At 41.3% G+C, this 26,208-nt stretch overlaps 1 protein-coding gene across 6 annotated transcripts in view; it reads left to right on the top strand.

Moving 5' to 3' along the window:
- Positions 1-25,748, top strand: part of TPX2 (TPX2 microtubule nucleation factor) — a 57,422-nt gene extending 31,674 nt beyond the window's left edge. For 4 of the 6 annotated variants that reach the window (XM_045885564.2, XM_045885563.2, XM_054510040.2 and 1 more), the window contains 10 exons: positions 1,028-1,179; positions 2,226-2,394; positions 6,088-6,229; positions 6,882-7,098; positions 17,726-17,821; positions 18,843-19,019; positions 19,350-19,496; positions 22,196-22,307; positions 22,978-23,165; positions 24,925-25,748. In XM_045885564.2, coding sequence (XP_045741520.1) covers positions 1,028-1,179; positions 2,226-2,394; positions 6,088-6,229; positions 6,882-7,098; positions 17,726-17,821; positions 18,843-19,019; positions 19,350-19,496; positions 22,196-22,307; positions 22,978-23,165; positions 24,925-25,035 — 1,511 coding nt within the window. In that variant the 3' untranslated portion in view covers positions 25,036-25,748. The remainder of the gene's footprint in view (positions 1-1,027; positions 1,180-2,225; positions 2,395-6,087; positions 6,230-6,881; positions 7,099-17,725; positions 17,822-18,842; positions 19,020-19,349; positions 19,497-22,195; positions 22,308-22,977; positions 23,166-24,924) is intronic. The other 2 variants (XM_064572968.1, XM_045885565.3) reach the window with 1 other exon arrangement.
- The last annotated feature ends 460 nt before the right edge of the window (positions 25,749-26,208 follow it).

Here is a 26,208-nt window from a genome sequence, read left to right as displayed (position 1 = left end):
ATTTTGGTAGGGTTTTTGAAGTCTCTAAAAGGGAAAAAGGCTTTCCTGGTTAGTAGTCAGTAGAAAAAGATGTGTTTATTGGACAGCTGGTACCCTTTATATTCCAATGACCATTCCCTAGAATGTTTTATATACATTGGACCAGGGCCCCTGGCTGGCTCAGTCAATAGAGCATGTGACTCTTGGTCTCAGGGTCATAAGTTCAAGCCCCAAGTTGGGCATAAAGACTACTTTAAAAAAAAAAGCATTACATACATCGGGCCTTTCTCAGAGCACACTGTTGCTCTCTGCCTCTAATTATAGGACTCACACCCATCTTTCGAGGCCTTTTTCCATGAGACCTTCCCTCATTTCTTCAAGTAAAATTAATTCCTCCCCCCTTTTTCTTCCTAATTCTTTTTCTTTGTATTAGAAAAAGAAGGCATTAGGATTGAGACAGAAGATAAAGCCATTGGGCAGGCCAGTTTTTTGTTGTTGTTTTCCCATTTTAATCCTAGACAGAGGAAAAGAAAGCTGAGCAAATCCAGTTGTAGCTACAGAGGAAGAGTAGGACTGAGGGAGCCAAGGGGTCAGAGTTCTGCTTTGCTCTTAAATAGAGTTATTATTGGTGGAGTCAAAGCTATAAAGCCCTGCGAAAAAGCACTCCTGGAGTTTATAGGGTTTCCCTCTTAGACATGTTTAGTTAAGTATGCTTTTTAAGTCAATTCATAGCTTTTCCTGTCAAAAGAATTCCAGTTACTGTGTGTCTCCAGAGCTATGACCACACCTGGGAGATGGGATTCTTCTCCCCTTGTGCCACCTCTTTGCAGTTTGCATCTGATCAAAGGTCCTCAAACCGATAGTACTCAATGAATAAGGTACATATAGTAGTGTCCCTGAGGACTGTTTCAAGTTTTGGGTGATGTGTAGAGAGTGAACAAAGTTAGATCCATGGTGATAGAAATACTGAAAGGACTGGATAAAGGAGATTTACCGATATTCTCTATTCTTAGTGTTACCTATGTGTTTTACTCTGCTTCTCACTCAGGGCAACCGGTGAAGAAATCAGTGAGCCAGGTAACCAAATCAGTTGACTTCCACTTCCGCACAGATGAGCGAATCAAACAACATCCTAAGAATCAGGAGGAATATAAGGAAGTGAACTTTACATCTGAACTACGAAAGCATCCTCCATCTCCTGTAAGTTGATGGGCTCAGTGGATATTCTTGTTACTAATTCATCAAGGATTCAGGTGTAGTAGTTCTGGTCACTACTTCTAATAATATAATTGAGAGAAGCATGTTTTTGAGTTAAGATAGATCTAAATCCTCACTTTGCCCTGTTTGCTATATGATCTTGGAGAAATCACTCTATTATTTATTCTGGGAAGCATCTTATGAAGTTGCTGTGAAACTGAGTTGAGAATGTACATAAAGCACATAGACTTATGTGTGGCAAACTTTAAGTCCCAGCTTGTTGCAGTTTGTGCTGTTACAAAATTCTTTAAAAAAGTCTTGTGTTTACAGAGTTGTGTACAATATATGACAGGGCTTATGGGAAAAATGGTGTTGGGGCAGACCACTCAAATCTAATAGAAACAGTAAGAATCCTAAGTGAAAATTCTAGTACTAAGAATTTCTACTTGCATTTGCAGTGCGCATCATCACTTGTTGAAATCAGTCCTTTGCAGTCTTAAACCCTGGGGTTATGCTTCTTCCTTTGAGATGTCAATCCTTAAAGAGTTTTGTTTCCAATCAGAGATCAATTTTATGAAAGTTAATCATCCAAGGACTAGGCTTCTTCACCTATTAGTTTTGGGAAAGATGTCTGCAGAGATTCTGATTCAGGCAGCTACCTGGCCTGATCCAGACCCAGAACCCAAATCAGCTTTTTCTTAATGGGATTGGGGGTGAGGGCAATACCTTTGCAACTTTTATTTTCTCCTTCTAATTCTCAGAAAACTTGTTCTTGCTGGCTTTAAAACATTGACATGCTTGGGAAAAATCACCTTATTTACTATTGCAGAGCAGACAATTTGTTAAGTGCTAGATCCTTTCTCCCTTTTTTAAAAGATGGGAGTGAACTAGTTTTAACCCTTGCTCAGGGACTGACAAATTTAGGAATAATAATTTTGGCTTCACCGCAGGCCTTTTTTCTTTTGATCCTCTGTGCTGAATATGCAGCTTGTGGTAGATCTGAGCTCTTCCATAACACTTCATTGGGAGAATAACTTCTTTCTTTACAGGCCCGAGTGACTAAGGGATGCACCATTATTAAGCCTTTCAACCTGTCCCAAGGAAAGAAAAGAACATTTGATGAAACAGCTTCTACGTACGTGCCCCTTGCACAGCAGGTGGAAGCCTTTCATAAACGAACCCCTAACAGATATCACTTGAGGAGCAAGAAGGATGATAGTAAGTTTCATACCAATGTTATAGCCTCCCCTAGAATTCCCTTTGCTTATACACATTTGCCTTTAGTTGAAATCCTAGCTTTTGAACTAAAGTATGGCATGTGCCTGTACGCAGACAACGAATGTACCATTGAGCATCTCTGAACTCCCCCACCCCACCCCGGCTATCTGTCTACTTAGACCCATCAACCACCTTGATCCTCCTGATCAGTAATTGACCAGGAATTATACCTTCGCCATGTGTCAAAGTGTCATGGTGCAGCTAGTGACCTATAGAAAATGAAAGCATTCCATTCATTCAGGGTATGTGCTTTTGTTCAGCCATTCAACAAACTTTACCACTACAAACCAGGCACTGTTGGGTGTAGGGGGTATAGCAGTGAATAAAATGGACTCGGCTCAATAGCAAGTTTCTAACTCAGTGAGAAAGATAAATAGATCATTACAAATTATGGTAAGTACTATGAATGTAGAGGGGCATATAAGAGTCAAGAGAGCGGGGAGATAGGTAGAACATGTCTTTGTCCTGAGAAGTCCCTGGCAGTGAAAGCAGTTGAAGATCCGGAGCAGAAAGGAGATAACCAGTGATTGATACCTGCATGAGCAGGTAGGGGAGGGATACTTAGCTCACGAGGAGTGCTTGTTCTTTGAAGGGAGGGTGGAAGAGAGAGGAATGGATGTAAATGCTGGCAGGTTTATAGTCATTTGTCAAATTTTAGATTAGAAAAATAATGAAATGGTTTTTTTTATTCTAACAGAAATTTAAATATTAAACATGACTTTCCAAATAATATATGACTTTTAGAGTCTGATATGCCCTGCTTTTAGAATCTTGGTCCTGGTAAATAGAAAGAAAAATTATTTTCTGCAATTTAAAAAAAAATTTAAATTCCAGTATAGTTAACATATGGTGTCTTATTAATTTCATGTGTGCCAACAATTCTCTACATTACTCAGTGCTCATCATGATAAGTGTACTCTTAATCCCCTTCACCGATTTCACCCATCCCTCCACCCACCTCCCCTCTGGTAACCATCGGTTTGTTCTCTATAGTTAAGAATCTGTTTCTTGGTTTGTTTCTTTTTTCTTTTGTTTGTTTTGCTTTTTAAATTCCACATATGAGTGAAATCTTATGGTATTTGTCTTTCTCTGACTGATTTATTTCGCTTAGCATGATACTGTAGGTCCAGCTGTGCTGTTGCAAATGGCAAGATTTCCTTCTTTTGTATGGCTGAGTAATGTCCCATAGTGTGTGTGTGTGTGTGTGTGTGTGTGTGTGTGTACACATGTATATTATGTCTTCTTTATCCATTCATCTATTGATGGACACTTGGGCTGCTTCCATAATTTGGCTACTGTAAATAATGCTACAGTAAACATAGGGGTGCACATATCTTTTTGAATTAGTGTTTTTGTATCTTTGGGTAAATACCCAGTAGTGGAATTACTGGATCATATGGTAATTCTATTTTTAATTTTCTGAGGAACCTCCATACTGTTTTCCACAGTGGCTGCATCAGTTTGCACTCCCACCAACAGTGCGCAAAGGTTCTTTTTTCTCCACATCCTCACCAGCACTTGTTTCTTATGTGTTTTTTGTTTGTTTTTTTTTGGGGGGGGGTTGTTTTTGTTGTTTTAAGATTTATTTATTTGAGAGAGAGAGAGGTAGAGAGAGAGAACATGAGCTGGGGTAGGGATGGAGGGAGAGGGAGACAAGCAGACTCCCTGCTGAGCAGGGAGCCTGATGTGGGGCTCAATCCCAGGACTCTGGGATCATGACCTGAGCTCAAGGCAGACGCTGAACTGACTGAGCCACCCAGGTGCCCCCTCTTGTGTTTTGTTTTGTTTTTTTTAAAGATTTTATTTATTTGACAGAGAGACACAGCGAGAGAGGAAACACAAGCAGGGGGAATGGGAGAGGGAGAAGCAGGCTTCCCGCTGAGCAGGGAGCCTGATGTGGGGCTCCATCCCAGGACTCTGGGATCATGACCTGAGCCGAAGGCAGACGCTTAATGACTGAGCCACCCAGGCACCCCCCCCCCCCCCGTGTTTTTGGCTGTAGCAATTCTGATAGGTGTGAGGTGACCTCTCATTGTGGTTTTGATTTGCATTTCCCTGATGATGAATAATGTTGAGCATCTTTTCATGTGTCTGTTGGCCATCTGTATGTCTTCTTTGGAGAAGTGTCTGTTCGTGTCTTCTGCCCATTTTTTTTTTTTTTTTTAAGATTTTATTTATTTGACAGAGAGAGACACAGCAAAAGAGAGAACACAAGCAGGGGGAGCGGGAGAGGGAGAAGCAGGCTTCCCGCTGAGCAGGGAGCCTGATGTGGGGCTCGATCCCAGGACCCTGGGACATGACCTGAGCTGAAGGCAGACGCTTAACAACTGAGCCACCCAGGCTCCCCTTTTATGCCCATTTTTAAATTAGATTATTGGGGGTTTTTTGGTGTTGAATTGTATAAGTTCTTTATATATTTTGGATACTAACACTTTACTGGATATGTTGTTCACAAATATCTTCTCCCTTTCATAGGTTGTCTTTTAGTTTTGTTGTTTCCTTTGCTGTGCTGAATCTTTTTATTTTGATATAGTCCCAATAGTTTATATTTGCTTCTATTTCCTTGCCTCAGGAGACAGATCTAGAAAAATGTTGCTGTGGCCGATGTCAGAGAAATTGCTTACTGCCTGTGCTCTCTTCTAGGATTTTTATGATTTCAGATCTGACATTTAGATCCTTAATCCATTTTGAGTTTATTTTTGTGTATGGTGTATTTTCTGCAATTTTTATTTAAAACTTTATATAGTTATAAATAACGGTTGTATGTATACTTGAAGACTGGCTTATTTCTAAAATAAATAGATTTGTTTTTTTGGTTTTTTTTGAAGATTTTATTTATTTATTTGACAGAGAGAGAGATAGCAAGAGCAGGAGTACAAGCAGGGGGAGTGGGAGAGGGACAAGCAGGCTTCCGGCTGAGCAGGGAGCCCGATGCAGGGCTTGATCCCAGGACGCTGGGATCATGACCTGAGCTGAAGGCAGACGCTTAATGGCTAAGCCACCCAGGCGCCCCTAGATTTGGTTTCTGTCTCCTGCTATTATGTGTTCAGATCTAAATTAGAGGATTCATTCTACATAATTATGAAAATTGACAAGGTTGCCCTGGTCAGGTGAATCAGTGTTTTCCATGAATGGTAGTGAAGGTCTTAAGATTGATGCTTTGACATAGTTTTTTTTACTTTCTCTATTTGAGTTTCTGTGAGAGGTGTTCTTGGTGATTTGATATAGATGCTTTTAGAGAATTTACAAAATTGGGAGTTAATACTTGATCTTTAGAAAGGCCTTATTTTAAAGCTGGAATAAGCAACAATCTTATGTGTCAATAACAACCAAAATAGTTGGCATTATCAATAGAAAGGCAGCACATGCCTATGCAGTGATGACTCCATCAGACACAAATGGATTTTAAGTTCAGAAAATGATAGTAGAGTTTACCCAAAGACAGCCTTTATCATACTCCTCAATAAAGAGTGACTGGCGAGAAGGGGCTGCATGTTTGTCAGGTTGGCTGACATGAGCTGAGTGTGGAGAGCAGCCACTCTGATTTGGCATCATGGGCTGCCTAGCCGAGTCAGCACCTACAGTAAACAGGGTCTCGGAGAGCTAGGTGAATGTCTTGGTCTTGCTTTATAGCTCTGTTACCCTCCAAATCTGCTGTGGTCAAGATATCCAGAGACCCACAGACTCCTGTGTTGCAAACCAAACAGCGCACAAGGCCTGTGACCTGCAAAAGTGCAGCGGATCAGGAGGCAGAGGAGCTCGAGAAACTGCAACAGTAAGTCCCATCGCAGTATTTGAGGAAGAGTTCCAAGTACCTGTTTTCTTTTCAGTTCTATAATGGGGATAGTTGCTGTTTTTCTTGCCATTGGAATTTATGACATTTGAGTTACAGGCTCTCTATAGTCTGTGCCCCTGCCTCAATGATTAAAAAATTAGAAGTGGGAATATGGAGATATCCTGGAGTATAAACTGGTAAAAAAATGAATGCAGAGGTTGGGGTGGGAGAACTTACTCAGGATTCTAATTAAGGAGTGTCCTCTGAACTTCGTTTAGGTAGATGCCACCCTTTATGGCTACCCAAGGGCTCATTACAGCTATTATTGGTGGAGGAACATAATGTGGTTAGCACTGGAGTTTGTCTCCTGTATTCTGCTTTCATTGCTTTTTGTACTTCTTTTGAGGAGGAGCAGCTTCCTCTGGGAAGAGAAACCCCAATCTTTAAAGCGGTGGGAATGTTAGAACTGGCTCCTTAATTCTTTGCTCTGGAGGTAGAGACAAAGACTATGGAGAGAGTTGAAATTTTGCTATGCTTGGGTAATCATAATAATTACTATTTTTCTGTTTTGGCTTACTTTGTTGTTTGTGTAGCTTTTATTTTATTAACAAAATTTTTTTTTGTGGTTGTCATTTAAACTCTCATCTTACAGATACAAATTCAAAGCACGGGAACTTGATCCCAGAATTCTTGAAGGTGGGCCCATCTTGCCCAAGAAACCACCTGTGAAGCCACCCACTCAGCCTATTGGCTTTGATTTGGAAATTGAGAAGAGAATCCAGGAGCGGGAGTCAAAGAAGAAATCAGAGGATGAACACTTTGAATTTCATTCCAGACCTTGCCCTACTAAAATCTTGGAAGATGTTGTGGTAAGAATGGTTGAGGCTCGGGCGCCTGGGTGGCTCAGTCGTTAAGTGTCTGCCTTCGGCTCAGGTCATGATCCCAGAGTACCAGGATCGAGCCCCGCATCGGGCTCCCCGCTCTGTGGGAAGCCTGCTTCTCCCTTTCCCCCCCGCCCCCCCCGCTTGTGTTCCCTCTCTCGCTGTGTCTCTCTCTGTCAAATAAATAAATAAAATCTTTAAAAAAAAAAAAAGAATGGTTGAGGCTCTACATGCTGGCGGAAACATCCTGCTTGTGACCAAACATCCACCCGTTCACAAATGTTTGAGTAGATACTATGATCAGGGCATTGTATTAGGAGCTGTAGGTGATAAAGAGACACATCAGAAGTGGATTTTGGTCTCAGGAAAGTTAAAGTTGAGTAAGGGAGACAACATACGTGTAAATAATATAAAATTAGAAGTGTTCTAAGAGAGGTGACAGTTGAAAGTACTATAGGAACTCAAAGGAGATAATGATTTCTTCCAGACAGAAGGTTCAGGGAATGCTTTGTGGAGGAGGAGCATATGACCCAAACCTTCATATCATCATCATCATCATCATCATCATCGTCTGTTGTTACTGTCGTAATCACTGACACTTTCACTATGTGCCAGGCACGCTCTAAGCCCCTTCCATGTATTAACCCATTCATTTTGACCACAACGCCTGCAGGTGATTTACTGTAATTATCACTGGTTTCAGATGAGGCAGTTGAGGTGCAGAGAGTTAGGTGGCATTCCTAGGGCACTCTGCTAGTGAATGGTGGAGCAAGGATAAGAATTCAGGCACTCTAGCTCCAGAGTTCCTGATCTTAACACTTCATTATATTGCCTCTCCATTATATGGTAGAATTTGGACTTGTAGAAATGCAGGTGGACTGGCAGAGCATTCCAGGCAGAAGTAACATAAAAGCCTGAAGGTGGGAAATACGGTGGGGGGTTACTGGAAAGTGGGTGGGGTCAGTTAAGCTAGAGAAAAGAAGTATATCAAGAGGAGCAAGTGGAAACTAGATCAGAGAAGTGGGTTGTGTGTTGGTGGGCTTATAGTCAGGAATTTAGAGAAAATGTACAATTAGGAAGAGATGCCACAGTCAAAGAATAAGTAATAGAGTTCATCTCCATAAGTGCAAAGATGGGTTTTAGATAATTTCTGTGCAGATGGGGAAATATTCTCCTCCTGCATTGGACTGACTTATGTCCAGGTACTAAGAATTTTCTTTTCGCATTTTCTTTCTTTTTGCTTGTCGTTTTGAGTCATCATGGTTTTAAGTGAAACTGTGCACCAATATATTACCTTGGACTGTGTACTTAGTTTTGTTTACTCTATTTTCTTAGCACTAAGTCAGAAGCAACCCAGAGTTATGTTTTCCAGGCTTTAGAAAAGCATCATAAAGCTTAGAAATAGTTCTTCCCCTGTTCCCACCCCTTAACTTCTTTCAACTGAGAGCTTTCTGCATGTGAGACTGCCTTCCTTTCTTTCTCTTTTTTTTAAATAAAGATTTTATTTATTTATTTGACAGAGAGAGAGAGCAGGAACACAAGCAGGGGGGAGTGGAAGAGGGAGAAGCAGACTCCCTGCTGAGCAGGGAGCCCAGGTGGGGCTCGATCCCAGGACTCCGGGATCATGACCTGAGCCAAAGGCAGACGCTTAACGACTGAGCCACTCAGGCGCCCCCCTTTCTTTCCCTCCCTCCCTCCCTCCCTTCCTTCCTTCCTTCCTTCCTTCCCTCCCTCCCTCCCTCCCTCCCTCTCTTTCTTGCTTTCTTTCTTTCCTCTTTCTTTCTTTCTTCTTTAAGATTTTATTAATTTATTTGTCGGAGAGAGAGAGAGCACAAGGCAGACAAGGGAGAAGCAGGCTCCCTGCTGAGCAAGGAGCCTGATGCGGGACTCAATCCCAGGATCCTGGGATCATGACCTGAGCTGAAGGCAGACACTTAACTGACTGAGCCACCCAGGCTCCCCTGACTTTATATATTCTTAAAATCAACTCATTTTTAAGGTAATTTTAAAGGGAACATTTAAATCACTATGTAAATGGAACACCAGTACTTTTTGCCATGAATAACAATAGTAATAGCTAATATATAAAGCTTATTTGCCAAGTCTTAGTCTAAGCTCTTCAATTTATATAATAACTTATTTAATTCTCATAATAACCCTATGAGGTAAACACTATAGGTCTTATTATCAATCTGTTTTACAGTTAGGAAATACAGAGATTAAATAACTTGCCTGAGATCATAAACTAACCAATGGCAGAGCTGGGATACTAGGTAGTATGGTTTCAGGGTCTGTGCTTTTATATTAAAATAGAAGAAGGTACCTCTTTATTTTTATTTTATTTTTATTTTTTTATTTTTTGTGAGTAAAGCGATGGAAGTTTATTAAGTGAAGATACAGAAAAAGCTCTCAAGAGTGAGAGGGGTCCTGACAGGGTTGCCACAGGGTTGCCACTGAGGGCCTTTAGGGTTGGTTTTTTATAGAAAGCTAACCAGGGAACTTAAATCCTTTTGACATCTCTAGTGATAATACCTTCAATGGCTTACTTCCTTTTTAGGGGGTAATTATTCTTTGTTGGTCACAGGTGATTATCATAAAGACACCCACCACACACCCTAGGGCAGGGTGGTCCTCCATCCCACCCCACACACCTAGAGCAGGGAGAATGTACCTTTTTAAATGGAAAGGTCTTAGGAAATATGTGACTATTAAGAAAAGCAGTCTGCATCCCACCTAACATCCCCTTCCATATTATCTGTCTTACCTGAACTTTATTTTTAGAAACGCTGATTTAGGAAATTGGGCTGGCAGTTTGTTTTACTTTGGACATGCTAGGGTGAAGTGGTACATGTGGAAGGGTGCCTAGAGTTCAGTAGGAGTTAGTTAAGTGAGATCTTAAAGTAGCCTTGTACCAGGTTATGCCTTGTTGAGAATTCTGGATAAGCAGATCAGCAATGCACTAGGTAAGTAAGTAAGATGCAACTGAATTGACGTGGTGCTCCAGGGAAGTGTTTGCCAAATCCAGCAGGTTCTCAGAATCCTCTGGGGATCTTATTACATAAACAGATTCCTGGGCCCCACCCCTGGAGTTTTGATTTGTTATGTGTAGCATGGAAGAGAGAGAGCCTCAGTGAGAACTTAGTGTCTGACACACAGTAAGCAGTCATGTTGTTAATAGTAATAACTGTCATTTTATCGCATGCTTACCTCATACCGAGTGTTCTATGTAGATTATCGTACTTATTTCTTGAAACAATTCTTAAGAGATAGGTTTTATTTTTAGCCCTATTTTTTGGATAAGGAAGAGACATTAGGAGGTATCTAGTATGCAGAACCAGGATTTGAACCCATCATCTCCTCCAGCACTATTATTATTCTACCCCACAGTGCTGACTTACCATTGTTTATTTTAGCAAACCCAGTTTTTGAGTTTGGCACTGGCTGTTTGTAGTTCTCCCTTCTAAAATTTCCAGTGATTTCACTTCAACTCTTGGTTTCTAGAGAAGCAAAGCATAGGAGACATTAGGTGTCTTCTCTCACCCTCTTCATTTTTTAGAAAGGGAGGCTTTGAAAGAGGAATGTGGCTTGCTCATGGAACCATTTTTAAAAGTTGGTGGCAGAATCGAGATTAGGTCCTGTAACTTCTAGTTTGGGATTCTTCTAGCAGAACAGAGGAGCCTGCTTCCCAGAGCCCAAATGCAGCTTGTCTGTTTGCCACTGTTGTTCTTCATCCACGTCCCTCTGGTGCTGAAACTCTTTCCGCGTGTCCTTATGGTATTTCTTGTGCTCTTAAACTTGTGGTTGATGGGTGGCAAGGAGACAACAGGGCTGATGAGAGATGGGCTTGGGCAGCAGTGGGCCATGAGGCAGAGATGAAAAAAGGGCTCTTGGGGCAGAGGTGGAGTGATGAAAACCTTGAGCTCAAGAGTGTGAAATGTGAACTTGGTGCCGACATCTAGTGGGGAGATGGGGCACCACAGAGGTGGATGTGGTGCTGGTGAGGCCAGTGAGTAATTTTAGCAGCGATATTTTAGGGATGACTTGGGGAGACCAGCAGGCTTTTTTTTTCCATACTCCCTGAGATAACATTTCCTCACAGTAATTTCCTAACTGCTCTTGTCCCAGGGCATTTGGGGGCATATCCTGCCATAGGGAGAAGTGCTCACCCCTAACACCCCCTCCCCCATCCTGGGCTGCTTTCCCTAAGTGCACCATCTGCCCACCCACATTGCCCACTTCTAACCACATACCACTTCTCTAGAGCTATCTTTCCGGAGCTTCCCATTAGGAGCTTCCCCCCATTATCCTTTAGCTGCATATTCTGCTAGGTTTCTTCAGAACACTTTTTGAAAATCAGGGAATACCTGATTTGTTACCTTTTCGTTGTCTCTTTTCCTCCACTAGAATGTGAGCTCCCTGAAAGCAGGGACTGTGTACATCTCTCTTAGTCACTTTTATATCCCCTGCACCTAATATTGCTGCAGAAGCACTCTGATATTGGGTAATTGAGTGAGTAACAGTACCAGCTGAAATGCACCGGCCTAGGCTGTGTTAGGTACTAGGAATTCAAAGATGGGGGAAAACACATCACTCCTCCTCAAAGTTTTCAGTTTGGTGGAGCAGATTGATATGTAAACAAATAAGGACAGTACTGTCAATCAGCATACATTCACCGAACTAATTACTACTTCTTGTAGGTCCTGTGGAGAATGCAAAGGAATGTAAACGGCGACATTCCTGCCCTCAAAGAGCTTACAATTAGGAAAACTTAAAATAGTAAAACAAGAAGCCTTCTGTTTTTAGAAAACCAAAATTCATTTTTTAAATTTTTGTTTAATTTTTATTTTTTAAAAAATATTTATCTATTTATTTACCTATTTATTTATTTATTGAGAGAGAGAGAGACAGAGAGCGTATGACCAATGACCGAAGGGAGGGGTAGAGGGAGACAGAATCTCAAGCAGACTCTGTGCTGAGCACGGAGCACGACACGGGCTCAATCTCACAACCCTCACTACCTGAGCTGAAATCAAAGAGTCTGGCACTTAACCAGGTGAGCCACCCACGTGTCCCCGCTTTTTTAAATTTCTGATTGAGCCCCCAGTTAGTGTTGATTGCAGTAGAGATGGGGTATGGGTGGGTAGTTGCTGCAGAGTTGATATTCATAAATCACCTTTTCCTCTCCCCCAATTAGTGAAGATTGAGCCCACTCCTAGATAGCTCTTTCGTGGTTTATTTATTAGAGATTTCCGTTGCTCTTTTATTTATTTATTTTTCCAAAGATTTTATTTATTCATTTGACAGAGAGAGAGAGACAGCGAGAGAGGGAACACAAGCAGGGGGAGTGGGAGAGGGAGAAGCAGGCCTCCCGTGGAGCCGGGAGCCTGATGCGGGGCTCCATCCCAGGAGCCTGGGATCATGACCTGAGCCGAAGGCAGATGCTTAACGACTGAGCCACCCAGGTGCCCCTCCGTTGCTCTTTTAAAATGCATATCTCTGCTGGGTGGATGTAGAAAGGGGAAGAAAGGAAAAGAGGGATTATTTTAGAATTAAATGAATCCTCGGGTATTTATTTCAATTACTTTATGAAAAGAAATGAGCTGGGTGGCTCAGTCAGTTAAGTGTCTGACTTTGGCTTAGGTCATGATCTCAGGGTCCTGGGACCAGGCTCCGCGTTGGGCTTCACACTCGGCAGGGAATCTGCTTCTCCCTCTCTCTTGCCCCTCCCCCCACTCGTTTTCTCTCCTCCCCCAATAAATAAAATCTTAAAAGAAAAAACAAAACCAGGGTGCCTGGGTGGCTCAGTCAGTTAAGTGTCTGCTTTTGGCTCAGATCATGATGTCAGGGTCCTGGGATTGAGCCCCACGTCAGGCTCCCTGCTCAGTAGGGAGTCTGCTTCTCTCCCTCTGCTGCTCCCCCCTGCTTCTGCTCTCTTCTTCACGCTCTCTCTCTCAAATAAATAAAATCTTTAAAAAAAAACAAAACCCAAGGCCTAGAAGGCTCTCTAATGTGCCCCAAGTTATGCAGATTAGAATCAGAGCAGGGCTGGAACCAACCTCTGAGCCTTGCATCATGTTCTTCCCACTCCCACATGCCCTGAGTGTGCTCGAGCAAGAGGCTGGTGGCCACCTGTAGAACAACAGGCTCTTGTTGTTTTATGGTAAGCATTATTTGAAAACCCATTTCATGGACTTTTGTCACTCTCATTACAATTTCTGCTATATGGGATTTCACTGTTCCTAGTGATCCTGGATTTCTTTCTTTCTTTCTTTTTTTTTTTTAAAGATTTTATTTATTCATTCGAAACACAGAGATACAGAGAGGGAGAGAGCACGAGCAGGGAGAGAGGCAGAGGGAGAAGCAGGCTCCCCGCTGAGCCAGGAGCCAATGTGGGGCTCAGTCCCAGGAACTTGGGATCATGACCCGAGCTGAAGGCAGATGCTTAACCATCTGAGCCACCCAGGTGCCCCTGAACCTGGATTTCTTTAGAAAACAGCTTCCACAGCAGAATGAGCATTCTCTTTACAGTGGTCACCTTGGCAGGGTATAAATTCTTTTCAATGACTCATACTATACAAAGCATTTTGGAAAAGCCACTTATCTTGGAGCCTGTGGCACAGTCTTAGATCTCTTCAGCAGGGGCAAATGTTCATATTTTAAAGATTAATTTGCTTTTAAGAGCTAATCTAAATCATTTGGAACTAAAACTAAGTAGTCCAAGATAATAGAGCTGGAAATAGTTTTGCTTAATTAAAAGTAAATATTGAGCCACTACCTTGCATTGCTTAAAAATTAGCTTTGAAGGCCACTCCAAGAAAGACTTTCCAAACATGTTTTAAGCAGTCACAGCATTGTTGGGATTAAGGAGAAGTCTCTCTCCCAGGGTATAAATTAGAGTCCAAGAGTCCAAGGTACAAATTGTTATTCATTTTTACTATATGTATTCAATGAACATTTACTGAATGCCTTATACTTGCCAAGGTCTTTGTTAGGTACTAGGGATTAGTGGAATAACAGTCCACACTCTTGAAGGCTAGCAGGAGTTGAACATCTAAATACACAAGTGCTGTCAAGTTTTTTATGTACTGTCATAGAACTATATACAGGGAAAGAGGGGTCATTTCATAGGTTCTGGGAGTGGAGAGATCAATTGAAAGCCTTTATAAAAGAAGAGATGCTTCAGTGGAGGCTTGAAAAAAGGCTTAGGTGCTTCCAAGCACCTGGGACATTTCAGAGAGAACACAAAGTTATTGAGAGAACCAGCGTTAACATTTTGGCAACTGCCAGTAGTTCATAGTGGTTGGAGGGTGAGCTGTAGGGAGGGGCAAGAGATAAGGCTGGAGAGTCAGGCAGGGCACCATATCATGAGGCACCTTGTACTTCATGGCAAGGAATTTGTTATACTATTGTAGGTAGCCTAGGAGCCATTAAAGAACTTTAAGTCAGGAAGTTATGTGATCCGATGTGTCTTAGACAAGTAGTTCTGACTATATATAGAAGACAGATTGGAGGAATGAGATGAGAAGCTGAAAGACTATTACAGGGCTAGTGGAATGGTACAGGCAATCAGTGGTGTGGCCTTGTATGGTAGTGAAGAGGTGGAGAGGAAGCAGAAGAGAGGGCAGAGTGAGGCAACATACACATGTGAATGTAACAAATAAGGGTTTGATCTTACCATTTTATTTTATTTTTTCATCATGTTAAGTGTACTCTTTAACCCCCATCCCCTATTTCTCCCATCTCCCCTCCCTTCCAGTAACCATCAGTTTGTTCTTTATAGTTAAGAGTCTCTTTCTTGGTTTCTCTCTCTCTTTTTTCCTTGGCTCATTTGTTTTTTAAATTATGCATGGGAGTGAAATCTTACGGTTTTTGTCTTTCTCTGACTGACTTGTTTTATTTAGTACTCTACTCTCTAGCTCCATCCATGTTGTTGTAAATGGCAAGATTTCATTCTTTTTGTAATGGCTAAATAATATGCCATTGGTATTGGGTGTGTGTATACACCAATACACATTGGTGTGTGTATACGCACGCACACACACCCCCCCCCCCCCACAGCTTTTTTAGCCATTTATCTATCAGTGGATATGTGGACTGCTTCCATGGTTTGGCTGTTGTAAATACTGCAGTTTTTATTTTTATATTTTTTAAATTGATCTGGTCATAACCCTTCATTCAAAAAAGCCCAAGAGATACCATTTTGTAGTTAGGATTAATTGCCAGATTTGTGATAGAGTATTAATTCTATGAGAATCAGAGAGTGCTTATGGAACAACTTTCTAAAATGTCTTAGTCTTGAATGACGTGCACAGTATCATACATGTAACTGAGCCTGCAAGGATTTAAAATGTTGGCAGTGTTTTTGGAATCATGAAGGGAAAAATCTTCAGAGTAGTTGAATGTATGAGAATTATGGAATATAGAAAATTCATCGCTTCCCTTAATCTACTCTCAAAGAGGTATGAGAGTTAACAGCTGTTCTTCCCACATTTTCTTTTCTTTTCTTTTTTTTTAAAGATTTTATTTATTTATTTATTTGACAGAGAGAGACACAGTGAGAGAGGGAACACAAGCAGGGAGAGCAGGGGAGGGAGAAGCAGGCTTCCCGCTGAGCAGGGAGCCCGATGCGGGGCTCGATCCCAGGACACTGGGATCATGACCTGAGCCGAAGGCAGACGCTTAACAACTGAGCCACCCAGGCGCCCGCCACATTTTATTTTCTATGCTTAAGTTAATTATATATATTTTAAAAACAAAAAAATAATATTCTCTATTTCAGCAACTTGTCCTTCTCCCCTCAATATTATGAACACCATGTCAGTAATAAAGATTTATTTAATTCTTTTTCATGGCTATATAATATTCTTTTCTACAGATGCACCACAATTTAAAAAAGGATTTAACTGATCCTTTCTTGATAAATAATTTAGTTATTTGCAATTTTTAATTCTTTAAAAAAAAAATTGAAATAATACCTAAAACCAAAAACTAAACTAGAGATCAAATACTAAAGGTAGAATATTGGGTGAGAGAGTATGACCATTTAAAAATTTAATAGGTAATTCCCACCCTCCTCCGTCAAATGAATAAATAAAATCTTAAAAAAAAAAAAAAAAGGAGGGAGCGCTTGGGTGGCTCAGTTGGTTAAATGTCTGTCTTCAGCTCAGGTCGTGATCCCAGAGTCCTGGGATTGAGCCCCGCACCGGCTCCCTGCTCAGCAGAGAGCCTGCTTCTCCCTCTTTCTCTGCTGCTCCCCCTGCTGTGCGCACTCTCTCTCTCGCTCTCTCCATCAAATAAATAAAATCTTTAAAAAAAAAAAAATTAATAGGTAATTCCCAAAGGTTGTACCAATTTATGATCTATACTCTTACCCAACTATATGTGAGTGCCGACTTCTCTTTTGTACATGCCAACACTGGTATTAATCAGTCTTACAAATATTACTCAATCTTATAGGTGAAGAATAACCTGATTTAATTTATATTTTTAAAAATTATTGAGATCGAGTCTCTTGTGTATCTTTGTGAACTGCTTGTTCTTTCTTTGTCTATTTGTTTGGCAGAAGATAATTTAGCTCTTGTCCAATACTTTTTCCCATTTGCCTTTTGAGGGTGATTTTTTTTTTTTAAGATTTTATTTTATTTATTTATTTATTTTAAAGATTTTATTTATTTATTTGAGAGAGAGAATGAGAGACAGAGAGCATGAGAGGGAAGAGATCAGAGGGAGAAGCAGACCCCTTGCTGAGCAGGGAGCCCGATGCGGAACTCGATCCCGGGACTCCAGGATCATGACCTGAGCCGAAGGTAGTCGCTTAACCAACTGAGCCACCCAGGTGCCCCTTTAAGATTTTATTTTTAAGTAATCTCTACACCCAATATGGGGCTCAGACTGGCAACCATGAGATCAGGAGTCACATGCTCCACCGACTGAGCCAGCCAGGCACCCTGAGGGTGATGTTTTTGAACCTAAGTTTTCATTATAGAGTTGTATGAGGAATAAGTTGAAGAAAATGGACAGTTATCTATTCTGATCCTAGATACATTTGGAGGTCTTTTTATTTTTGAGTGATTAGAGTATAGAAAGGAAGAGAAACAATAAAATATTGGCATTAGTTTGTTTTCTGTTGTGGTGAGTGTTTTTCATAAGCACCAAAAAAGATTGTGATGAATCCTATTTTTACTGAATATAGTACTCCAGCCATCCCCTTGTTATTTGCTGCTCTTCTGTATGATAATCCACCTTTGGACTGCTACTGTGTTTCAGTATGCTGGGTAAACAGCAATATACTAAAGCCTTTTTTTGATTCCTGGTATGTGAACTCCCCTTTAAGAGAGGGATTTGATCTTTTTTTTTTTTTTTAGGTTTTTATTTATTTATTTGACAGCACAAGCAGGGGGGGCGGCAGGCAGAGGGAGAGCGAGAAGCAGACTCCCCACTGAGCAGAAAACCCAACCCAGGACTCAATCCCAGGATCCTGGGATCATGCCCTGAGCCGAAGACAGACGCTTAACCGACTGAGCCACCCAGCCTCCTCGAGAGGGATTTGATCTTAACCACACAGCCTAGTAGAGATTGTTCTGGGATGTCTAATTGAATTGCTTACTCCTTGCAGGGTGTTCCTGAAAAGAAAGTACTTCCAATCACTGTTCCCAAGTCACCGGCCTTTGCACTGAAGAACAGAATTCGAATGCCCACCAAAGAAGATGAGGTGATTCCCTGGGATAAAGGGAGTTTTCTTCCTTCTACTTTATCAATTTAACATTCCTCTTTCTTAAGCTTAATGGAATTCAAAGGCAGTCACTCTTATCTGGAGTTGTCTTTAACAGTGGGTATGAACATTTGATCATCTTTTTTGCTCCCCCAAGAGCAAAGTAATTGGTAAGGGTATGAATCTTCTGGCTTTCAGTAGTGACTGGTTATGCAACTTATTGGATGCCTGTCTATTTCTATAGCATTGAAAATCAGCCTGTCATAACTTGAATAAAGTTGACAAGCCCTGTATTTTATTTTGCCTAAGCTATTGTCACCGTTCAGTGAGGGACTTTTAAAATTCACACTGAGCAGTTATGTCCTCCCTGTCTGATCTCCACTAACCCAAGGGTCGCTAAGGTTACTGTGTAGTGATGGTTCATGAAATTGGAATACATAAACCGTCATTGATCAGGCTAGTATCTTGTTACATCTCCCATTTTATCTATAAATATCCAGAGTTAGGGTAATTTTATAGCAGATCTCAAGCATAAACCTTTTTATAGGTTCATTTGAAACTAAAATACACCGTAATCTTATGTTACCAGCTTGAACCCAAACAACTTACTAGGTCCTATTCTGGGTTTGGCAACCATTAACTCTCAGTCACATGTTTTAGTGGAGTCTGGAGGCTGGGTCAAAGAAGAGGCCAAGGTATATGCTTACTTAGTACCTTTCCTCTGTTCTTCACTTTGTTCACACTGTTTGATCTCATTTCATTTTTACAACCTTCCTGTGAAAAACTTTAGATCCTTTAAGAGTAATTGTGTTAGTCCTTTATCAAATGCTTTCACACTGGTCTCACCCCTATGAAGTGGTAGGTGACTTAGGTATTATCCCTCTTTGATAGAAAAGGAAGCAAAGACACCTAGGAGGTTGAGTAACTTGCCTTAATTAATTTCTTTCAAATACTGTCTTCTGACACCACATTCTGTGGAGGTGAGAGAGAGCTTGTGTCTAAACTACAGTTTTTCCCTTAGGAAGAGGAGGAGCCGGTAGTGATAAGAGCTCAACCTGTGCCACATTATGGGGTGCCTTTTAAGCCCCAAATCCCGGAGGCAAGAACTGTGGAAATATGCCCTTTCTCTTTTGATTCTCGAGACAAAGAACGTCAGTTACAGAAGGAAAAGAAAATAAAAGAACTGCAGAAAGGGGAGGTAGGTGTTTCCATTTCTGCAAGTAGCATAATACTTCCTTTGATCCCTCTAAGAATGTTATGAAGTATAAATAGGGCAAGTTTTTAATAACCCTACTGGCGCAAGGAGATTAAGTGACTTTCCTGTGATCGTGTTGCCAGTTATTGGCAATATTGGGAGGATAACCTAGATTTCCTTTTGAGCCCCTTACTCTTTCTGCTATACATACCATGCTGCTTTGAAAACTGGCCTTTCCTATATTTCAGATTCATCCAGATACTCTGGAGCAGCTCTTGCTTTCTAGCTAGAGAGACCTTAGGATCTTAAATCTTATGTTTTCTTTTCTGTTAGGTGCCCAAGTTTAAGGCACTTCCTTTGCCTCATTTTGACACCATTAACCTGCCAGAGAAGAAGGTGAAGAACACAACTCAGATTGAGCCTTTCTGCTTGGAGACTGACAGAAGAGGTGCTCTGAAGGCACAGACTTGGAAGCACCAGGTGGGGGATGGGAGAGCAGCTAAAATGTTCATTGCTTCATTGTTGGTTTGTTAGAAGAGGTAGACCCACTACACTAAAATTCATCTGAGAACTAAAATACTGGATTATTTCAGGGACTCTCACTCTAAATCAGGGATCAGCAGACTTTCTATAAAAGACCAAATAGTGGGACGCCTGGGTGGCTCAGTTAAGTGTCCAACTCTTTGATTTCGGCTCAGGTCATGATCTCAGGGTCCTGGGATCGAGCCCCACATCAGGCTCCCTGCTGAGCCGGGAGTCTGCTTGTCTTACTCTCCCATTGCCCCTCCCCCTGCTCATGTGCGCTCTCTCTCTCTCTCTCTCTCTCTCATAAATAAATCTTTAAAAAAATAATAAAAAATAAAAGACCAGATAGTAAATATTTTAGGTTTTGTAGGTTACATATGGTCTCTGTCACATATTCTGTGTGTGTGTATGTGTGTGTGTGTGTGTGTGTGTGTAGGTTTCAACCCTTTGAAAATGTGAAAACTAGACTTACCTCAAGGACTGTACAAAAAGGGATTGCAAGTTGGATTTAGCCTGCAGGCTGAAGTTTGCTGACCTCTGCTCCAAGTGATCATCTGGGGAATGTGAGAACCAACAGGCTCTCTTTGCATCAGGAGTTTAAGATCTCATCTATTCCATCTGTTAGATTTGTTCCTTACATGTTCACTCCTTTCTGTTGATACTTTGATAAGAAACAGTATGGTGAGAATAGATCCTCAGTATGGTATGCTGTCTTCTCAACATAGTGTGCTCTTTGTAGATGACAAGTGATTAAAAACAGTTAATTGGTTGTTGGCTGGTATAATTGGGATCTAATTCTGCCCTATTTGGAAAAAAATTCCCCTGAATCCCTAAGTTTGTCAGTGTTTTTATATCATCACTTATCTGGACTCTGTCCAAAAGGAGCTCTGGGCTAATATTTCTAGGAAGTCAAGAGATGCGATTGCTTACATGACTGCACATAGGTCCCTTGGTGGTGGTGTTCCCTAGGAAAACTGTTGTTTTGGAAGTAGTAATGAATCTCTCTTTCCAGGACCATGACACAAAATGTCTGTGTGGCGTATTTCCTATAATAAAAATTTTTTTTTTAAGTTTTTCAAACATACACAAAAGTAGAGAGGCTAGTATAATGATCTTCCATGAACCTGTCACTTGGTTCTATAATGATCAAAACATGGAAAATCTTACTTCATCTGCATTTCTTTTTTTTTTTGAAGATTTTATTTATCTGAGACAGAGAGAGAGCATAAGCAGGGGGAGAGGCAGAGGGAGAGGGAGAAGCAGATTCCCCGTTGAGCCAGGAGCCCAACGTGGGGCTTGATCCCAGGACCCTGGGATCATGACTTGAGCCAAAGGCAGACACCCATTCGTGTCTGAGCCACCCAGGCACCCCTTCATCTGCATTTCTACCTACTTAACCTCTATACTAGATATTTCTACCAACAAAGGACTACTTTGAAGCAAATTCTAGGTATCACTTCATTTCATCCAAAAACAGCAAGTAAAGATATATATGTATCTTTATATCTTCAGTATGTATCTTTAAAAATACAAGTATTAAAAAAAAACCCATAATACTATCACACATAAAAAGATTAATAGTAATCCCTTAATAGTGACAAATAGTGTTCTTATATCCCCAAATCTCATTATTTATTTATTTATTTATTTTTAAAGATTTTATTTATTTGACACAGAGAGAGCACAAGCAGAGGGAGTGGGGAGTGGCAGGCAGAGGGGGAGGGAGAAGCAGGCTCCCTGCTGAGCAAGGAGCCCAATGCAGGGCTCGATCCCAGGACCCTGGGATCATGACCTGAGCCGAAGGCAGTTGCTTAACGACTGAGCCACCCAGGTGCCCCTCATAATTTTTTTAGACAGTTGAATTGTTCAAATCAGGATCCAAATAAGGCCCACATATTGCATTTGTTTGATCAATCTCTAAATCCCTTTTTCTCTGTAGGCTCCTCTAGTTACATATTACTTGTGGAATAAACTGGCTTGTTTGTCCTATAAATTTTCCACAATCCCAATTTTGGTCATGGTATTCCCGTGGTGTTATTTAATATGTTCCTGTACCTTCTGTATTTCCTATAAATGAGTAGTTAAATCTAGAGGCTTGATTAAATTCTGGTTAGATTTGGGGCACCTGAGTGGCTCAGTTGGTTAAGCATTTGCCTTTAGCTCAGGTCTTGATCTCAGGGTCCTGGGATTGAGCCCCAGATTGGGCTCGCTGCTCAATAGGGAGTCTGCTTCTCCCTCTCCTTCTGCCTCTCCCCTACTCCCCTCCCCATCCCACTCATGCTCTCTTTCTCTCTCTCAAATAAATAAGTAAAATCTTAAAAAAAAATTCTGGCTAGATTCTTTTGGGGGTTGGAAGAGAGAATACTTTATAGATTATCCCATCCAAGGGTATATAATGTCCACACGTTTATTTTTGTGATGTTCAGTTAGGCCTTAAAAGTACCTTAAAGATATTCTCTACTTCTTAGTGGATTCAGAGGTTGTTATGTTAGTCTGATCTACTTAGTGTAAAGGGGGTTTTAACTGGGGTTGAGATGAAGTCATCTCCTGCCTTTATTGATGAAGCCATTTAGAAACATTAATTCTCGAGCCACTGAGGCAGCAGTTATGGAGGGTTGTGCTGTTGCTTATCTAACAGGCTTTCTTTCTAATAGCTGGAGGAAGAACTGAAGCAACAGAGAGAAGCAGCTTGTTTCAAGGCTCGTCCAAACACAGTCATCTCCCAGGAGCCCTTTGTTCCCAAGAAAGAGAAGAAATCCGTTGCTGGTAGTATTATATGTACTCTTGGGGGATCAGGGCAGAATTGTCAGACTTCCCAGGGGGGATGCTGGGACTCAGTTATGTCAGTATTAGCTGTGTCAACCAGAAGCATTTTCCTTTAGAGGATCTAGTTGTTCTCTTCTTAGACTGGGTTTTTTGTCTGTTGAACTGCACACCTGTGTTGAGTTTGCAGCATATGTTGGGGCCAGATTCACAGAACAAGAGCCTGGGCAAAAGTCGCTGACATTTCAACAGCAGTTATGGGCTTTACTTTACAAAGAGTAGTAAGTGAGGGAGGAAGAACCAGGACTTCTTTCTGGAGTTCACCATGAAGCAAGCCTTAGGTATAAAATGTTTGATTCCTTAAGCTCTGGGTAAGTGTCAGAAAATTGGATTCTCCTCCTACATCTGTCTCAGAATCACTATGTAGTTTTAAGCAAGCTATTTCATCAAGAAAATCAAGATTTTCTCCTAATTAGATGGTTTCCAGGAGCCCTTCCAACTTAAAATTCTAGGACTTTTTGTATGTGGTATGCTCCACCTTTCTGCTAACAGGGCTTCCCTAGAGTTTAGCCTTTCTGTTGCCATGCATGTCTGTGCCACTTGCTGCATCCAGGGGGCTAGGTTTATGTAGGTCCTGCTTATGCACCAATATTCTCTCTGTTTCTGTACTCAGAGGGCCTCTCTGGTTCTCTAGTTCAGGAACCTTTTCAGCTGGCCACCGAGAAGAGAGCCAAGGAGCGGCAGGAGCTGGAGAAGAGAATGGCTGAGGTAGAAGCTCAGAAAGTCCAGCAGTTGGAGGAGGCCAGGCACCAGGAGGAAGAGCAACAGAGGGAGGAGCTGGCCAGGCTACGGAAAGAACTGGTAACTGGGCAGCATGAGCACTCATTAACCCACGGTTGTCTTTATTTTGTTTTATCTCTACCTTGCCTTGTTCCAGAAAGGATCTAAGGTGGCCTACCAGGACATATCAAAGATGAATGAAGGTGGAAAATCACACAAACCAAGAATAGTGACGAAGTTGTGATGTGAACAATGTTAAAGATGTGCACATTGTGATCCATGCATCTGCTAAGTTTGAGCCATAATTTTAGCTCTTTTTAGGAACCAACCTGTTGGTTACAAAACTAACAGTGTTCATGAGATACAAACAAGCTAGTTGTTAAAAAAAAAAAAAAAAAAAACATTTAGTCTTGATACTGAATTCAGATAGAATTTCTTCCAGGGGTCTTCATAAGGAGGGTATCATGTGGTATAACATGCACAGTGATGCATTGCTAGGATTTGTTTATTTATCTAACTTATTTTTATTATTTTCTTTAGACTTAAGAAAACCAATGTGGTTTTACAATTAGACAAGAATACATAGGTAGGGAAGGACATGGGAATTATGTGGCAACTGTATTTTCGTTTTCCTCTTAATAACTGACTCAAATTCCTTGGGGTTATAGCACATACTGGTCCATGTGACCCTCAGTGCTAACACTAGCATAATGATTTAGATATTAAGTTATCCAGAAAGAAAGCTTAATTCACATTAAGGACTTTTTCACTCAGAGGGCAGCAAGCTGCATTAATGAGCAAAGAGACAGTTTCAGATGGAACTTCATGTGATTGATAAAAGGATGATTATATAAATACATAAGTTTTTGCGGTTTTGTCTAAAAAGTCTAGGCCAGCTGCTGGTACAGGTGTTGGCAGTAATGACTGTGGCCTCAAGAAGGCTCTAGGGACAAACTATTAAAGGGACTAGCTTCTTGGCAAAATCCAAGCTGCCGTTTGCTGATTGGATGAAAAAATGATACAGTCCCCGCTCTAGATATGCTCACAAAACCAGCCTTTTTCCCAGCCTGAAGTTCTTTGATTTTTCTTCAACACTTGGTACTGCCTCTTGTGTTTGTCCCCATCATAGAGGTGTTACTCAGAGTGATTCTCAGTATAGGCTGATGTCAGCATTCTAAAGCACAGTTCGGTCAATGCTACTTAGCTCTCGACTAACCTGACTTAATTCAGGACTGTTTTAGACTACCCAGAAGGAAGGATGGCCTTCTCCCAGAAATTCTTCCTGGTTATCATTTTTGTTTGTTTGTCCATGGTTTGGGTGAATATAAAGACTCGATAAGCTTAAGATTGTACTCTGCGAGATTTTTTTTTAACATATAGTATGTTACTAGTTTCAGAGGTAGAGTTCAGTGATTCATCTGTCTTACATAACACCCAGTGCTCATGATATCACGTGCCCTCCTTAATGTCCCTCACCCAGTTATCCCAGCCCCCCACCCCCCACTCTGACAGATTCTTAACATGTATCTCTTTTCTGCTGCAGTTGTGTACAACCCTGTTAAACTTAGTAATAAACAATCAAGCTGGGGTTAGGCTTGATGTTCTTTAGTGCAAGCTGAGGGACCCCCAAGACCTGAATAGAAACCTACGTGGGCTCCAAAGCTCACATGCTTTTCCATTATGCTGTGTTGTGTGTGTCCCCCCCACCCCACCTTTGGATAGTGACTTGGATCTCTAAGACTATACAAACATTTTCTCAAGAAGAAAAAAAATAAAAACAACTATACGCAGAGTTCTCTAACATCCTGATCAGTGGTAACTATCTTTCCTTATTCTGTAGGTGCACAAGGCAAATCCAATACGCAAGTACCAGGGTGTGGAAGTAAAGTCAAGTGACCAGCCTCTGACTGTGCCTGTTTCTCCCAAGTTCTCCACTCGATTCCACTGCTAACCTCAGCCGGTGAGCTTCAGGCACCACCTGGGAACAGGAGCTGCTCTTTTCATCAAACCAGAAGCCTTCTTTCTTTGTTACCAGGGCATGGAGAGAACCCATTTCTCTAGACTTTTACCTGCCCATGCCCAACAGAGCGTACCTGACAAGTATGGACTCCGATTTTGTTGAGAATTGTTTTCCTACATTATTGAGGCTAATAATGAGACTCAACTGACGCACGTCTCGCTGACTCCATGTAGTTATTTCCTTTGAACCATCAGTCGACCTTTAATATGAGTCTTAACTCTGACTAGAGTTTAAAGTCTCTGTATCAGCACAGTATACTTTCTATTGCTTCTTTACCCCCTCCCCCTTTTTTTCCTATTTTAATCAGAAAATAAAGATAGTTAAATACTAAGATAGGATTTAAGTCATGGCTTACCTGAGGAACAGTCAGTATATTAGATTCTTTCCTCATCTCTGCACAAAATGAATTTAGAGTTAAGGAGCCTGTCTCTACAAGGGTGGAAGCCTCATTAACTGCACAACCACGAGGAAGACGGTGGACCGACAGGGAGCCTCATAGCAGCCATCGGCAAGCTTTGGGGCAGAGCTGCTGTTAAGGCACATTCTTCCCTTGTCAATGCTGATAACAACAGGGAATGCTGTGCAGTACACATTTTAAGTCCTCTGATAGACTGGAGTGGAATAAATATGTTTGTCTTCCCCTCCCTGATTTTGTTACTTCATGTTTTTAACTCTGTCAAGCCCCTTTGGAGGTCACATCTTATTGGAGAAATGGGTACTTTGAGAAGAGGAGTCCAGGAACTTTTTAAAGCACAGGCTCTGTCCTTAGAGGAAAGTGCTTTATAACGTTTTTCTCTCCTTCCATATTTTGTTAACTCCCTTCCAGGAACCACTCTGGAAGGGAGTGTGTTATGCCTTCACACAGACCTGTGTCTTCTTTGCTAAATGTGCTTTCTCTCATCTGGTAAACTTCCTTATAAGACTAAAGTAAAATCTTTTTCATAAATCCTTCCTTGACCACCTGACCTCTGCAGGCAAGGATGATCACTTCCTTCTGTGTGCCTCCCAAATGTTTCTTGTATATGTCTCTAGTAGAATAGTTATACTGCTGAATTACTTGTATTTGTTCACCAACTGGTACAGACCCAGATACCTAAAATTTTC

Source organism: Mirounga angustirostris, unplaced genomic scaffold, assembly GCF_029215605.1.
Source record: "Mirounga angustirostris isolate CCGP_5_RB_7025 unplaced genomic scaffold, mMirAng1.0.hap1 SCAF_10, whole genome shotgun sequence".
Lineage (NCBI taxonomy): Eukaryota > Metazoa > Chordata > Mammalia > Carnivora > Phocidae > Mirounga > Mirounga angustirostris.
The sequence above is the reverse complement of the archived record's forward strand: the minus strand, read 5'-3'. Positions and strand labels throughout refer to the sequence as shown.